Source organism: Balaenoptera physalus (assembly GCF_965194825.1).
Source record: "Balaenoptera physalus genome assembly, chromosome: 14".
NCBI lineage: Eukaryota > Metazoa > Chordata > Mammalia > Artiodactyla > Balaenopteridae > Balaenoptera > Balaenoptera physalus.
In genome coordinates, this window is record NC_138893.1 from 87,067,358 (window position 1) to 87,084,666 (window position 17,309).

A 17,309-nucleotide genomic window follows, 5' to 3' on the forward strand; every position below is an offset into this window, starting at 1 on the left:
AAATAATGTGAGATGAATATATATGTACATATAAGATGCATTTACATATATAAGATACATCTATATATGATGTTATTATTTTAATTATTCAAATCCTCCACTTCTTTGCCTATTTTTGTCTATTGAGTTGTCAAAACCTGAAAGCTTTCTATTTAGATCAACCATATGATTGTGGGAGGATTTTTTAGTTCTTTATTTTTTAAGTTTTGTTTGTATTTTTGGAAGTTTTTGCTGCTGTGTAGTTTGGCAAATAAAAGTTTATGACTGTTTTATGTTCTCTGTGAGGAAGAAGTTTTTCTTCTAGAGATGGGTATTGGATTTGATCTATTGACACAATATAACTAAATCTCCTAATACTGAACCATCAAGTGAAGCCACCCTGGCTTTGTTAATTTGTGGATAACCTTTATTTTTTACTTCTATTCTTAGAGAATTCTTTATGACTTGCTCTTAAAACCTCCACCAGGCTGTGGATTTCCTTCTTAAATTTTTACCTAGTAAGGAGTAAATTCTGAGTCTACCCATCAGCCCTGCCCCTTTTCTTTTTTTTTTTTGGCCATGCTGGCATGCGGAATCATAGTTCCCAGTCCAGAGATCAAACCCACGTCCCTTGCAGTGGAAGCGTTAAGTCTTAACCACTGGACTGCCAGGGAAGTTCCCCTGTCCCTTTTCTTTTCATTCTTTCTTTCTTTTTTTTTTTAACATCTTTATTGGAGTATAATTGCTTTACAATGGTGTGTTAGTTTTTGCTGTATAACAAAGCGAATCAGTTATTCGTATACATATATCCCCATCTCTCCTCCCTCTTGCGTCTCCCTCCCACCCTCCCTATCCCACCCCTCTAGGTGGTCACAAAGCACCGAGCTGATCTCCCTGGGCTATGCGGCTACTTCCCACTAGCTATCTATTTTACATTCGGTAGTGTATATATGTCCGTGCCACTGTCTCACTTCGTCCCAGCTTACCCTTCCCCCCCCCACACCGTGTCCTCAAGTCCATTCTCTACATCTGCGTCTTTATTCCTGTCCTGTCCCTAGGTTCTTCAGAACCTTTTTTTTTTTTTTTAGATTCCATATATATGTGTTAGCATACGGTATTTGTTTTTCTCTTTCTGACTTACTTCACTCTGTATGACAGTCTCTAGGTCCATCACCTCACTACAAATAACTCAATTTTGTTTCTTTTTATGGCTGAGTAATATTCCATTGTATACATGTGCCACATCTTCTTTATCCATTTATCTGTCGATGGACACTTATGTCACCTTATCTTTGATAAAGGAGGCAAGAATATACAATGGAGAAAAGACAGCCTCTTCAATAAGTGGTGCTGGGAAAACTGGACAGCTACATGTAAAGGAATGATATTAGAACACTCCCTAACACCATACACAAAAATAAACTCAAAATGGATTAAAGACCTAAATGTAAGGCCAGACACCATCAAACTCTTAGAGGAAAACATAGGCAGAACACTCTATGACATAAATCACAGCAAGATCCTTTTTGACCCACCTCCTAGAGAAATGGAAATAAAAACAAAAATAAACAAATGGGACCTAAGGAAACTTAAAAGCTTTTGCACAGCAAAGGAAACCATAAACAAGACGAAGACAACCCTCAGAATGGGAGAAAATATTTGCAAATGAATCAACAGACAAAGGATTAATCTCCAAAATATATAAACAGCTCATGCAGCTCAATATTAAAGAAACAAACAACCCAATTCAAAAATGGGCAGAAGACCTAAATAGACATTTCTCCAAAGAAGACATACAGATGGCCAAGAAGCACATGAAAAGCTGCTCAACATCACTAATTATTAGAGAAATGCAAATCAAAACTACAATGAGGTATCACCTCACACCAGTTACAATGGGCATCATCAGAAAATCTACAAACAACAAATGCTGGAGAGGGTGTGGAGAAAAGGGAACCCTCTTGCACTGTTGGTGGGAATGTAAATTGATACAGCCACTATGGAGAACAGTATGGAGGTTCCTTACAAAACTAAAAATAGAATTACCATATAATCCAGCAATCCCACTACTGGGCATATACCCAGAGAAAACCATAATTCAAAAAGACACATGCACCCCAATGTTCATTGTAGCACTATTTACAACAGCCAGGTCATGGAAGCAACAATGTAAATGCCCATCGACAGACGAATGGATAAAGAAGAGGTGGTACATATATACAATGGAATATTACTCAGCCATAAAAAGGAACGAAATTGGGCCACTTGTTGAGACGTGGATGGATCTAGAGACTGTCATACAGAGTGAAGTAAGTCAGAAAGAGAAAAACAAATATCGTATATTAACACGTGTGTGGAACCTAGAAAAATGGTACAGATGAACCGGTTTGCAGGGCAGAAGTTGAGACACAGATGTAGAGAACAAACGTATGGACACCAAGGGGGGAAAGCCGCGGTGGGGTGGGGATGGTGGTGTGATGAATTGGGCGATTGGGATTGACATGTATACACTGAAGTGTATAAAATTGATGACTAATAAGAACCTACTGTATAAAAAAGTAAATTAAAAAAATACAATGACATCATATTCTATGTATCATTATGCAGCTAGCTTTTCCATTCAACATTGCATTCTTAAGTTCTGATACGTAGAGCTTTGGTTCCTTCACTTGAAGTGCTGTATAATATTCCACTGGAAGAACATACCACCTGGTAGGCATTCGCTTCCTTTTGGCAAACACTCAGGCGGTTTCCCATTTTTCACTATTACAAACAGCACTGCAATGGACATCCTGGTCACCATTCCTAGCGCACCTACGTGCATGTCTAGGGCTCACCCACGTGCCATGGCTGGGCCACGGGCAGCGGAGATTCTGGTCTCCGAAGCCCAGGGCCTGGGTGCCTCCTCCCTTTACCTAGAGAACTCATAAATATTATCACTTTCTCCATAAGCACTGGAGAAAGTGAAAGAAGCACCATAATTGCACATTTTTAACTTTACTGCGTCTTTTTCTTTTTTCATCAAGAATTTACTTCCTTTATAACTTTACTGCCTCTTTCCTTGTGTGTGTGTGTGTGTCTGTCTGTCTGTCTGGTGCGAGGCAGAGAATGCCTGTCCCTCGGATGAGGCTTCTGTGGCCCTTGTCCCTGTTTGTTCTCGTAATGCTTTGCCCTTACCCTTTTCCTTTGCATTCTGGGAATGCCTCTCCATCTGGTCCTTTGTACCTCTCATTTGATTTTTGCACTTTCAGGTCTACTATTTATTGCAACCAATGCAAATTGTAACTCAGCTCCTGTATTTTTTGTTTACCATTGTCTCCTCCCATGAATTGCCCTCATTTAATAGAAGCTGTATTCTCTTGTACCTTATCTAGAGCCTAAAGTACAAATATTCTAACTTTGCTGGTAAAATCTATTGCTGAGGAAGGTTATACTCTGAGTCACATATTCATTTGACATATTTATTGGCATCTGCGTGTGTCTTGTGAGGTGCTAGAGCTACAGTGATTATAAGATACAGCCCCCGTCCTCTCGTCCTCCTTTCCCCTTGGCTGCATCTTTTTTCATAGGCCCATTGTTTTTCCCGGTGACTCTTCCTCTAGTGAAGAGTTCTTTCTATGGGCCTTTGTTGGATGCATGGATTGTCCCAGATCCCACTTAGGGCCCCCAGACCCAGAAGGAATCTTCCTCACAGATCTAAGGTGGAAGACGTTGGGCTAGGTGGTACCCAGCCAAGCCCTGGCCAATATTCTCCACGTGCTGGTGGCCCTTCTGGGTGTGAGACCCTGCTCTAGTTCTCCAGGCAACATGGCGCAGGAGGCTTCGGGTGGCTCTTCTCAAGTGAGTCAGTTTCTGAGACCCATCTTTGCTGCCAGCAGGGTCCAAATGATTCTAAAGGGGCCTCCACTGCCAGAGGCTCTCCAGCATCACCTTGGAGGCAGGACAGCAAAGGCTAGTCGTAAAAACCCCATCCGGGCCCTCACTACTGGCGTCTTAGTCTGGGTCCTTGCTAGAAGCTGCTACAAGAGCTGCCTCGAGTACAGGCTTAGTTTCTTAAGTTGATGCAGACATTTTTCTATTTGCAGCGGTTTCACTGGGGTTTTCCACTGGATACTGGAAGGGGGAGGGGCAGCCATGGCATGTTCACTTTGGCAGACGGAGGAAAGGAGCAGGGAGAAGGAGGGGGCGGTACAGCTATGACAGGGCCACAGGTGGCATTGCATGGCCACCCCCTGAGCCACCACACCTGGAAACCCTTAGATGCTCCTCTGGAGAGGAGGCGAGAGAGGCCCTTTGGGGGACAAAGACTTGACCAGGCTGACAGCCTGCAGAGCAGGGCAACACGCCAAGCCTGGCCCTCTGGGGTCCACATGCGGGTTACAAGGGGCCCACTGAGTCCCGGAGCCCCGCCCAGCGCAGGCGCCCCGTGCTCCGGGCCACTTCCGTTCCCTCCGCCAGCACCTGCTCCCTGAGCACCCACCGCGCTCCCCCAGCAGCGCCAAGTGCTGGGGAGACAGCAGTGCGCGGAGCAGGCAAAGTCCCGCCTGTCAGCGGGTCGGTGGGCGAGACTGATAACAGCAAAACCAATCAGGAAAATATTATAGATAATACGTGCGGTGGCCACTATGTTACGGTGGTTGCTCGTCCACACGGCCTGCTCAGGCCTGCTCAGGGCCGGGGCAAGGGCTTGGGGCAGGGCTGGCTGCGGAGCCCTCACAGAGCAACAAGTGGACCTGCGTGGCTTCCTGTCAGCCCACAGCGACCCGCCGGGCAGAGGTGCTTAGCCTCCTTTCAGAGACAGACACTGCCCTCCAGGGCCCAGCTGCCCCCCTGCTCCGCCACCCTCCCAGCCGCATTCGAGGCCCCTCTGCGGCTGTCCGAAGGCCGAGGCCTCCCTCTGGTGGTCGCATGATGCCGGGGGCTGAGGCTGTGCTGGCTGAGCAGGGTAGGGGGGTTTCACCCCGGGCTCCCGCTTGAGGTGGGCGAGGAGGCGGCACTGGACCAACGGGTGATGCCGATAGGATGTGGGCAGAGCGCTTCAAATCCGGGTTCTTCCCTCTGTTCCACGAACCGACCTAAGCCCCAGTTTCCTCACCCGCAAAACGGGAATAAAGCACCTGCCTCACTGCTGTGACGACTAAAGAGGATGAAGACTAGAATGTGCTAAGCATGGTGTGCCTCCGCCCCCCCCCTCACACACGCACACGTAAACGCACACGCACACGCACACCACATAGCCACCTAGGGACAGTCAATAATAGTAACCTACTGTTAGTATCCAGCCTCCGTTTCCCAGTTAACGATCACTTATTGAGTGCCTACTATATGCAGATACCTATAGTATTTTAGACTCACCTTTTGGCCCGCTCCTTGGGGTACAGTCTGAAGGGAGCACGCCGGCGGCAGCCACAGCGCCGGCCCGGGCTCTGGTCGGGGTGGGGCGGGGCGGGGTGGAGTTTGCGTTCTGGGCGCCAAGACGCGGGCCGGCAGCGCCACCTAGTGGCAATATGCAGCCATGCCGGGAGACGTGCTTTTTGCCTTCCTGGGCTCTCAGGATTGCAAATCAGGCTCCCTCCAAGGGCTCAGACTGTGGGAAGCCAGCGCTGGAACCAGCAGCCCCGTATTACTGTGCACGCGTCCCAGGCCCCAGGCGGATGGTAGGCAGGGCAGGGGCTTGGAAGGAACCAGGTTCTGGGGTTGCTGGTGGAGCCACTTGGTATACAATTTACTAGTCTGGCCTCAGTTTTCTCCATCTGCAAAATAGGTAATCATAAAAATAAGTCTTTCCACACACAGAATTGAAGTGAAACTCAAAGGAGATGGGGAAAGGGAATGTGGAAGAGTTGAGAGCTGGATCTTTCTCATGAGGTGCTAGGTAGAACCGTGCGAGCTAAGAATGAACTGGGTAAGCCCTGCTGACAGGAGCGAGGGTCACGGATGAGGCCAGAATGGTAGGTAGGACCTCCAATGCCAGGCTAGCACGTGGGGGAGCAAGGGCCTTGGAGTCAGACATGTTCTCAAATCCTGGCAGTACCACTTACTAGATGGGGGACCCTAGGCACGTTCCTCAACCCTTCTGATTCCAGTTCCCTTTTCTATAACATGGTCATTATGGACCATCATTATAGGTGAAAATAGATGAGCATGGAGCTGGTGGTGCACAACAAGCATGAAAAACGGGGGCAGCTGTTACCTGATTGACTCTGTGGAACAGTGGAGAAAGGTCACCCAAAGAAGGGGTCACCTTCTCAAAGACAGGGGTGGGGGAGGGATAAATTAGGAGGTTATGATTAACATACATACACTACTATATATAAAATAGATAACCAACAAGGAGCTACTGTACTGCACAGGAAACTCTACCCAATATTTTGTAATAACTTATAAGGGAAAAGAATCTGAAAAGAATATATTTATATTATATTATATTATATTATATTACCAATATATTATCAGTTATAGATATGTAACTGTGGTGTATACCTGAAACACAACATTGTAAATCAACTATACTTCAATAAATAAATATATAGAGAGATATATAGATAGATATATACACACATAGGAAAAAAAGGAAATGCAAAGTAAAACCACAACGATTTATCACCACACACCCATTAGAATGACCAAAATTTAAGAGACTGGCCATACCAAATACTGGCAAGGATGTAGAGGAACAGGGACTCTACACTACTGGTCAGGATATAAAATCATGCAACCACTTTGGAAAATACTTTGGCAGTTTCTTATCATACAAACCTAAACATACACTTACCATATGACCCAGCTATTCCACTCCTAGATATTTACCCAAGGGAAATGAAAGTATGTATCTATACAAAGACAGGTACATGGATGGTCATAGCAACTTTATTTGTATTAACAACAACCAAAAACCTGGAAGCAACACAAATGTCCATCAGTAGGTGAATGGATAAACTATGGCAAAGCCATACAAAGGAATACTACTCAGCAATACAAAAGAATGGACTACCGATCTGTGCTAGGAAATGAATGAAACTCAAAATAATTATGTTAAGCAAAAAACGGCAGACAAAAAGAAGAGTCCATGCTGTATGAATCCACTTACATAAAATTTTGGAAAATATAATATATATAGAAAGCAGATCCATGGTCACCTGGAGATGGGTTAGCGGGTGGTGAGAAGGGCTATAAAGAAGGAATCCCCAAGGGGCAAGAGGAAATTTCTTTAGCATGGTGGGGTTGTTCATTATCTCGATCATGATGATGGTTTGACTAGTGATATATTTGTCACGTTAAATATGTGTGGTTTATTTTAGGTTGAATATACTTCAATATACTGTTAAAACAAAGTTTGGAGAATACTGTATTTGGGATTTTTATACTAACCCAGTCTTCCTTAATGCATTTTATTGTTTTGTTTTTCTTATAAATATATTAGAACCAAAAAAGTCCAAAATCAAAGCCTACAAATCTCCCCCAGCTTCACAAATATTGTGGGCTGCACTGATATCATCATTTTCTGTGTGTGCCACAGTGAGGGAAAATGACTCACTTTGAGGGTCATTCTTCCATCCTTGTGTGACAAGGGGTCAGGATGATGTAACTGCTTTTGAAGCACAAAGGGTGCAAAGCAGGGGCATCCCAACCGCAGGACTGAGAAAGGCCTCTCCATGGGTTCCGTTTGTTTTCCGGAGAGGTGAGTGGCTGAGGTTTGGAAAAAAAAGAAAGAAGAGCTAAGTGTCCACGGCACTCAGCCACCTGTGGGCACCAACCTGTGATCCCTGGTGCACAGAAGCAGCAGTGGGAGGTAGAGGAGTGTTGGTGAGTGGTGGTGAGAAGAAGAGGGAGGACAAGTTGACCAGAGGTTTCCAGTTTCCAGGGTAATGTGACTTTGGATAAGCAGACTCAGTGCAGTCCCAACCCCTTCGGTGCCTCTGCCATCTTGCTGTCCCAAAAGCAGCTGCCACACCCTCTGAGCACAGAGAGAATCCTCAGAGAACAGCCAGAGCCAGAGTGCCACGAGGGCACCATCCAGACACAGAGTTTGACCTGGCCTTGAATGCATTGGTCAAAATGGGGACCAGGCAGAGGCTCCAGCAGCGGCTTCAATGGCCACCCCACGGGGACAGCTACAGTAACAGCCATCCCAGGTTTTGCACGCTTAGTATCATGTGTCCATACGAGGCAACAGAATCAGTAGAGCAGAGGGGCTGCATGCCAGGGAGATTCTACCCAGGTTCACATCATGGCTTTGTCACTTACCAGCCGTGTGCTTTGGGCAAGTTACTTAACCACAATATGCCTCAGTTTCTCCATCAATAACATGGAGATAACAGGATTTACCACATACAGTTGTAAGGATTAAAGGAGTTAATATGTATGTTTAGACAAGTTCCTGAGACAGAGTGTGCTCACTGATGTGCTTCCTATTGTTGCATTATTCTATCCTTTAAAAAAAAAAAAAAAATCCCTCTTCTGCCCTTTCCTACACATCAGACAATGCAGGCTTGTACATATGGCCAACCAGGCATCCTACCTCTTGTGGGTGTGATGGGCAGTTCCTTTAACACTCTTAAATTGAATTCTTCAGGTTTGGGGCTCATGCTGTTTATTTCTATTGCCCTGGCTACTAAGAACCTCACAGCAAATCTAGAACTCAAGTCTTGGGGCAGGAAGGCTTGGGTGGACCGATCCACGCAGGTCCTGCCGTCTCCAGCAGGGGGCGACCAGCACCAACCTTTGCTATGCAGTGAGCACCGTCCAGCCCCACCCCAGGCCCTGGAACAATGGGCTGTTTACAGTCCGAGAGTCACTCCAGTTCTATAGCCCAAAGGTCGAGGGTGGATCTGTGGGCACTGCTCCTTCCCGGACCCCTGACTTTCCTAGTTCCCATCTGCCCCACTTCCCCGAAGAGAAGACTCATGCCACTGTGGCTTGGCCTCAGTTTCCCAGTCTGTAAGACAGGTTGTCATCTCTGCCTCTTTCCCTGAGGTTTCCCGCAAGTGAATTCCTGGCAGGAAGGATGGGCACAGGAGGCTCCAGGCCCAGCCCACAAACCAAAGGATGAGAGAGGCCATTCCAAGCCGGGAGCAGGCAGCCTCAGTTGATCCTCCTGGGCCTCAAGTGTCCCAAACTGTCCCAAATCTTGGCCTCAGGGTGCCTCCCCTTCGATCTTTGCACCAACAAGGGGTTTCCAAGCCCAACTGGAGGTCTTCCTCACTCTCGACCCAAACAGCACAAACAAAAAACCAGAAAAAAAAAAAATCATGTCTTTATTGTCTGATTAATAAACTGGCTTGGTAGGGGAAGAGGAATGGGGGGAACAGCTAGCTTTGATTAGTCGGAAACTCCTGTTAACTGTGTACAAAATGAATGTTATAAAAATCAGGTACAAAACAGGATCAACAAAGCAGCAGCCCTGTGGAGGGCTCAAGGTACCCGGGAGGCTGAGAAACGGGCCCAACGTGGCCTCAGGGGTGAGGCCGAAGGACTGGGGCCTGGGGGCTGCACCCCTCCCCTCTGCTCCTTCACCTCGGGGCACACAGGCTCTCCTCCCTCCCTGATTACAAATCACTACAAAACTGCCCTCAAAGGGGCACAAACACCAAGGCCAAGGCACTACCAGAAATGAAATGGGTCCGGAGCCCCGCGCCAAGCTCCCCCTTCCCCAGCAGCCGGAGCCTGGAGGAGGGGTGCCCTGTTCCCCACGCCCAGCAGGGTGGGCATGCACAGAATTCCGCCGCTGGGGAGGGGCTCCACCCACCAGACAGGCGGCGGCCTGGGAGCCCTGAGCAAACACAGCCGGGGCTTTGGTCAGTGCCGAATGTGGAGAGAGGGGCCACAGTCCTATCCGGCCCGCACGACGTGGCCTGGGCAGAGCTGTCCTGTCACGGTCCTTCTGGAGCTGCCGCCCCAGGCCACGGCCCTAATTGGGGTAGCACATGCAGCACCCCGTGCCTGCTGCCTCCACGCTGGGTTTTGTGCCGGGGCCCAGGAGTCCATCAGTGACAGAGTGCTCCATGATGATGTCCTCCACCCGGGTGATGTACAGGAATGTCAGCAGCACCCCCAGGAACTGAGGAGAAAGGGTAGGGAGGGTGAGAGCCTGCTGGCCATCTGGGTGGCCCTCTCCGGCAGTCCCTAGCCCCCACTACCCCAATGGCCCCAGCCCGGGCCCTCCTCTGCCCCTGCCAGGAAATCCTAGAGACCCTCCATTCTGCGATTCCTATTCCCCCCCCAGCTATGTCACTCACTTTCTAGGCCATTCACCCCCTCCTTCCAGCCCTCCAGCCATCCCAGGGTGAGCCCAGGTGGCTGGTCCAAGAGCCCTCTTCACCGCAGCCCTTTGTGCCTACTCTGCATTCTGTAATCACCAAGCCACACATCATCTGAAGCCACAGCCTGCCCACCCCATCCCCACCTCTAGCTCCCCTCCCTGGTGGAGGCGGGACCAGCACACCTGAGGGAGCAGGATGCCTAGCAGGAGGCCCGCCATGATGGTGTAGTTGTCCATGAGCCAGATGAGCACGGCGTTGGTGCAGCCCCGCACGTAGATGACATTCTGCACGCTGAGGCGCTGCCGGGGAGGAGTCTGGCTGAGCACTCGCCTGGGAGCCCTGGTCCCAACTCTGCCACTCACCCCAGGTCCAGGCGAGTCCCTCAGCCTCTCTGGGCCTCAGTTTCTCGTATACAATGTGATGAGAAGGTGGCTCTAGATCACTGGGTCTCAGCAGGCGGTACCGTTCCCTAGAGAGCACTGCGGACATTGTGGTGGCACTTCTGGTTATCACTGCGATTGGGGTTGGGGGCTGAGGGACTGTAGAGCTCAGGGCAATCCTACTCCATGGACAACTTCCCAGACTACCTGCCTCTTAGATGTCCCCTGGGCATCTGGATGGGTGAAAACCCATCCATAATTATCTGAGCCCAAAGCCTAGCTCCAGGGACATAAAAACCAAAGTGTTTTCTGCATGTTTTTACTATGCACTGAATTCTGTAGAAAGAATATTAGATAAACTAAGGAATTATTATACATTATTTTGTTTGCAACTTCATCAAGATTTGTTCACCATTTTGAAAAACCATGTCAATGGCAAAAATACGCCCATGGTAATGCAAGTGGTCCACACAACACCCCTCCCAAGTATCAGAAGCCCCTGGCAGTGTAAACACCCAACCACTTTGCTTTTTCTGTCTAGTGCCTGAGCATGTACATGTTGAAATATGGTATATGGTTGTAAATTGTTTTATCTTATTTCTCCTTTTGTCTCAAATCATTATGTTACTTGTTTTGGAATTACGTGTGTAGGTAGGTTATATTATCTGTGAATTTCATTTTGGAATAATGAATAGGGCATTACCAAGTGTTTAATATAAAAACTGGCCATTGGGTTTGATGGCTGGAGAACCACTGCTGGTCTGTGGCTCTACATGTTAAATGTGTGTCAGAATCACCTGCTGGCGCCACCCCAAGAATGCCCGTTTCTAACGGGTTCCCAGGGCGGGGGGCTGGGGGGAAGGCGCTGCTGTTGCTGCTGGTCTGGGGGCCTCACTTTGAGAACCACTGCTCAGAGGCATCTCAAGTCGCCATTATTTTTAGCTCCCTTCTCGGCACCACCCCAGCTTGTCTCCAAGTCCAGGAGAAATGCCCAGGATGCTGAGCCAGGAGGGACCTTCCAGAGGCTCTCTTCCTTAAGGGACCCCTGGGTCCCAGGCTGAGGAAGCCAGTGTGTGTCGTCTGCAAATGGGCAGAGGCAGGCTGCTGCTGAGCGCGGCCAGGCACAGGGACATGCCGGGGGCACTGGCAAGGGCACAGTGGCCTCGGTGGCCTCACACTTTAGGTGCTCGGCACACCCTGGCAGCCAGCCTTTCCCAGCCTGGGGGGATTCTTGGCTCCCCGAGTCCTCCTGTTCTGGGTAGGGCAGAAAACCTGGGCAGTCCCTGGCTCCTTTTCACAGCCAGGAATGTTGGGAAATCTCAGCAGCGAGGAGCCTCACCCCTGGTAGCCCCTCTGATCACCCTGGAGATGGGACAGGAAGGGCAACCCTTCTGGAGGAAAGAGATTTCAAAGACGTTACCTCCTTGTCAATAGTTCTGTAGCCACACATGGTGTTGACAACTTCTGTCTGAAACAGAAATGTGTATTAGCTAACACTTACATAGTGTTTACCGTAGAAGACATGTATTCCCCCGACCCCCATTTTATAGTGCGCAGAGAGTTGCACTGTCCAGTATGGATGGAGCTGAGATTCCCAGCCCGGCAGCCTGGCTCAAGTCTGCATCTTAACCTCCTGCCTCCAAGAAATGCACAGGGAGGACAGGCGGGAAGGCCAGTTCCGCGGCGCTTCGGTGGGAGGCTCACTGCCCCACCCGCGGCAGCCTAGGAACCCAGAGGAAAGGGCACTGCCCCAGGCTCCCCCACTGCAGCCGACCCGGAGCTCAAGCTTTGCTGATATGATTATGCGTTGTCTGAGGTCAGGGCTGGGCCACTCCCACTACGCTGGCTCTTATGAAAGAAAATCCCAGACCACAGCCAGGGCCCCGGCCAGCTGGGGTTCACCTGAGGGCAAAGCCAGGCCTCTGACCACACTTCCCTGCTCCTGCAGACAGACACCCACCAGTGGAAGGGCCGCCCAGCCTCCTTCCTGGGAAGAGAGCTGCTCTCAGGAACTCCCAGCGGCTGACTCATCTAGGTGCAGGGGAAGCTGTGGTCGGCCCTAGACCCATCAAATCTCTTCCCAGCAGACCTATATCACAGGACTGGCAGGGGCACTTCCCATCGCTGCCTGAGCCCTTGTGTAGTTTCCTCTATTTTCTAGAAGGTGAGAGAAAGCTCGATGTCCCGGTCCCATCCCTTCACATCTAAGTGAAAGCTGCTGTGGGACCAGGGTGCCAAAGGTTCCAGCAGTAATGCAGGACAGCAGAGTGGCCAGTGTGGTCTCTGGTATCACGTTACCTGGTCCAGGTCCTGCTCTGCCACTTAGGAGCTCTGTGACCAACCTTAGGTGGGCTGCTGAGGGACTGGCACATGCAGGCACTCAGTAAGGATTTGTTGAATGAATGAATGAATGAATGAATGAATAGCTTCCCTGGTCTCTTTCATAAAGCAATGGTGATCTGAGAATGTACCCCACAGGGCTGTTTTGAATATAAAGTGAGATATACACATAAAGGGCTTATCCCAGGGCTGGGCACATGGCAGAACACAGACACGCTGGCTGGAGTGACTTTGGACACAATCCCAGCCCATGGAAGGCAAGGAGGGCTGTCTACTCTCTTTCCAAAAGAGTGGGTTGAACCTCAGACGTCATCTAGATCAGTCTAAATGTCAGGGCCTGATGTGTGGGCAAAATAACCTCCCTCAGTCTAGACTGTCCCCCAGGCGCCCTCAGACCCCAAAACACCGAGCATCCACTTCATGTCGGTTGGCATTCATGGCCCCTCCAGGCCAAGAACATAACCCCCAGGGAGAAGGTCAGGCCTGGGGAGCAAGTGCTCGAGGGCATGATGGGAGCAGGTGCTTCCTACCCCATTTGTTCATTCATTCAGTCATTACTGAACAAATACTGAGTGCTCATTATGTACCATTCTCTGTTCTAGGCGTTGGGAATATAGAAGAACAAAAAAAGGTCCTTGCCTTCATGGAACTTTTATTCTAGGGAGGGAGATAGACAATGAACATAATAAATAAGTAAACTATATGGTATGTAAGAAGGTGACAAGAATAAACCTACTTTTCAGTGTGCTTCCAGCCCTGGAGGTAGAACCACAGCTCCTGCCCTCAGGGAACACACATGCAGCAGCAGACGCCTCCCTAACCCTAGAGCCCAGAACTCTTCTCTAGGCCCTGGGGTGACACACCTAGATATCTATGCAAACATTAATTCTGGGTGGTTTTTTAATGAGATTAACATTTAAATCAGTAGCCTGAGTAAAGCAGATTGCCCTCCCTAACGTGGGTGGGCCTCATCCAATCAGTCGATGGCCTGAATAGAACAAAAGGGCTGCCCTTCCCCCGAGTAAGGGAGAATTCTTCCTGCCTGACTTCAGACCTGAACCGAAACATTGGGTCTTCCTGGGCCTTGAGCCTGCCAGCCTTAAAACAGGAACTACACCATCAGCTCTCCTGGTTCTCAGGCCTGTGCACTCAGACTGGAACTAAACCATTGGCTCTCGCTTGCCGACTCACCCTGCAGATCTTGGGACTTGCCTGCCTCCATAATTCTGTGAGTCAGTTTCCTATAATAAATCTCTTTACACACACACACACATCCTACTTGTTCTGTTTCTCTGCTGAACAAGCCAGCAAGTCCCTTCCGGGTGGGACACTCCTCATGTAATGCCTGGTGCATGTGGAGGTATGAAGACCTGTTCCCCTTGCCCCAGTATGGGACAACTCTGAAGGATCATCCCAGGACATTCCCGGAGAGGCAGCTGAGGCCCCCACTGAGCCTGCATCATTGCTCAGCCTCTCCCTCTGCCCAGCCCAGCTTCCGTCACATCCCTTACAGGTGTCAATCCTGAGCGCACCTCCTACTAAGCCTCCTGCGCACTAACCAGCATGTCAGAGCCCACTTCCCGGACAGCCTTAGCTGTGACACCTGGACCACTGCACTAGCCCCTAACCAGACTCCCCACGTCACCTCTGCTCCCACAGCAGACAGGAGGGTGGTCCTGGTAAAGCCTAAGTAAGATCTGCTACTCAGCTACTAAAGCCCTGTCACTTGACTGCTTGTCACTCAAGGGAACCTAAGTCCTGACCATGGCCATCAGGGCACCCATGACCTCCCTGACTTTGTCTGCCACTCTCCTCCCCCACACTCACTCTGCTCCAGCCACACTGGTCTCTGCACTGTTTCTCAAACTCACCAGGGCAACTCCCACCTCAGGGCCTTTGCACTTGCTGTTCTGCCAGGAATTCCTATCCCCAGATACACATGGCTCACTCCCTCACTTCCTTCAGAGTTTTACTGAGAACCTACCTTCTCAGTATCTAAAATTGCAATCCTCCATGCCCCTGCTTTATTTTTCTCCTTAGCATTTATCATCTTCTAGCATACTATCTCTTTTACTTATTTATTTTGCTTGTCAGTTTTACCCACTAGAAAGAATGTCAGCTCCATGCAGGCAAAAGTTCTCTGTGTGTTTTCTGTATCCTCAGAATGTAGAACCACATCTGGCAGGTCCTCAATAAATACTTGTTGAATGAATGAATGAATACAAGTTGGGCTTCCACATCTCAACCTGGACCTTCAGGTGCCACTGCCTTGGGTGATGAAGTTCAGGGTCACCCCCCGTAGGCCTCCCTAAAAAACCCGGGCTCTTCCCCAGCACTCCGCTTGCACAGCAAGCTACCCTAAAATGGCAGCTACAATTTCCAAACAAGCCTCCCCTCCTGGCCCAGCCATTTTAGGGCTAATGCACTTGGCACTGGCTCCCTGACTCACCGGGTGAGGCCCCCACCCCTACCAGCAGCTGCTCGGTTTACAGAATCTGGAAGTGGGCACAGAATGGTGGAGCATCAGAAGAGAAATTTTCCATGACTCTTCAGGGTGTAATTGCAAAGCTCTCTGCCTCATTCCAACCCAGAAACCATGCAGTTTTTGGACACATTAGTCAAACAGGGGATTGACCAAGCCTCTCATTTATTAGCAGTGACAGCACAGGGCAGCCTCCCGAGTGGCCAAGGAGGCAATAGAGCTGCGAGGATCCCACTGGGGAGAGGCGGAGGCTGACGGTTACATCACCAGACCCCTTCCAAATGCCCTGTTGCTGATGGTCACCAGGACGTCAAGCCCAAAGTCCACCAGCAATGCCCAAAGTTCAGGCCCTGCTCTGGTCCTCTCGCTACGGCTGTCAAGCCGGCCACCCTGCTAAGCCCCCCGGCCTGGACCCTCTCCTACTCCTCGCCTGGCTTGCACAGGAGTCCAGGGTGCAGCTCTGACGATGGCTGCCTGAATTTCATCCCAGCCCCATCAACCTTGGGCAAAGCACCTAACCTTTTGGTTCCTCAATTTTCTCATCTGTACAGTGGGTGAAATAACGGTACCTACCTCACAGGGTTGTTGAAAAGACTAAATGAGTTAATACAACTAAAGAACCTAGAAAAGGCCAGCACATGGTAAGTGCTCAGTAGATGTTAACGACCGCTACTAATAAGGCAAGACTTCCCCACCCCCCCTCCCAGATTCACCCCCTTTAGTAGCCCTCAAGGCTCAGGAAGCCTCGACAATGACCACCACCTCCTGCCTGCCGCACCCAACCATCCCCACCACCCCTGTCCTGAAAGGTGAGAGAAGCGTTTGACCAGCCGGGAACCCCCAGGAGCAGTGGGTACCGTGTTTCTGAAGCAGCAGGTGTAGGGCACCCCGCAGGCCAGGGGTCCGGGGGCATTGCAGTCGTGGTACTGGTTTTTGCTCCAATCTCGGTAGTCTTCTCCGCCACAGCACTTAAACTGAGGGAGGAAGCAAGCGGGGAAGAGAGCTGCCATCACCGCCGGGGCCCCGGGCAGACGGCAGGGAGGGGCCCTGCCAGGGGATGGACGATGTGATTTATGATGGGGGTCACCCTGGTAGGGGGAGCTACAGGGAGCAAATGAGGCATCCGTTGTCGGGTCAGAGCTCGCCAAAAGCGGCATGGCTGCCCAGTAGGTACTGAGCGCCCCGTCACTGGAGAGGCATGCAAAGCCAAGGCTGGGTAGCCTTTTGGTGGGATAGCGGGGTGGTGACTAAACACTGGAGGGAACGTCCTTCCTTGACAACCGGACTCCATCTTCACATCCCCAGGGCAGGCGCTCAACCCGAGGAGCTGGCCTTTAAGGTCCCAGAGACTAGGATTCTAGGGAAGCCCCACAACCCAGGGGTCCCTGAACCACACTGACCTTCTCCTCACCTGCCCCAGCTCTGCCTGTCCTGCCCTTAGCAAAGGGGCACACACCTCACACCCTGGCCTGGGCTCAGGACTGAAGCGACGGCACAGCTGGCATCATTTTCCCCTTAGCTTAGCCCCTCCCTGCATCTCCCCCTATACAGATGCCAACGCCTGGGGGAAGCAGTTACTCCACTGAGATGCTGGTGTGTGCCGGGCATTGTTCTGTGTGCCAGAGAGACAAGGGGGAGCAAAAGCACCACAGCCCTGCCCATATGGGACACATCTGCAGAGGGCGACAGAGAGGAATCACCGTTGTGAAAAGGGCAGTGAGGTAGTGCTGGGTACCAGGGATACGGCAAACAGGGGAAGGAGCGGGGAGGTCGGGAAAGGCCTGAGGAGATGTCATTTAATCTGAAACATGAACAACAGGAAAAAGCCAGTCAAGACATGCAAAGACCCCATGCAGAGACGAGGTA

The 17,309-nt window shown here is 50.1% G+C and overlaps 1 protein-coding gene across 4 annotated transcripts in view; it reads right to left on the bottom strand.

Moving 5' to 3' along the window:
- Positions 1–9,218: 9,218 nt before the first annotated feature.
- The window catches only part of TSPAN15 (tetraspanin 15), a 50,051-nt gene continuing 41,960 nt past the window's right edge, over positions 9,219–17,309 (bottom strand). For 3 of the 4 annotated variants that reach the window (XM_082424585.1, XM_082424587.1, XM_082424584.1), the window contains 4 exons: positions 16,301–16,417; positions 12,042–12,089; positions 10,424–10,540; positions 9,219–10,039 (listed from right to left, as the gene is read on the bottom strand). In XM_082424585.1, the coding sequence (XP_082280711.1) occupies positions 9,890–10,039; positions 10,424–10,540; positions 12,042–12,089; positions 16,301–16,417 (432 nt within the window). In that variant the 3' untranslated portion in view covers positions 9,219–9,889. The remainder of the gene's footprint in view (positions 10,040–10,423; positions 10,541–12,041; positions 12,090–16,300; positions 16,418–17,309) is intronic. The other variant, XM_082424586.1, reaches the window with a different exon arrangement.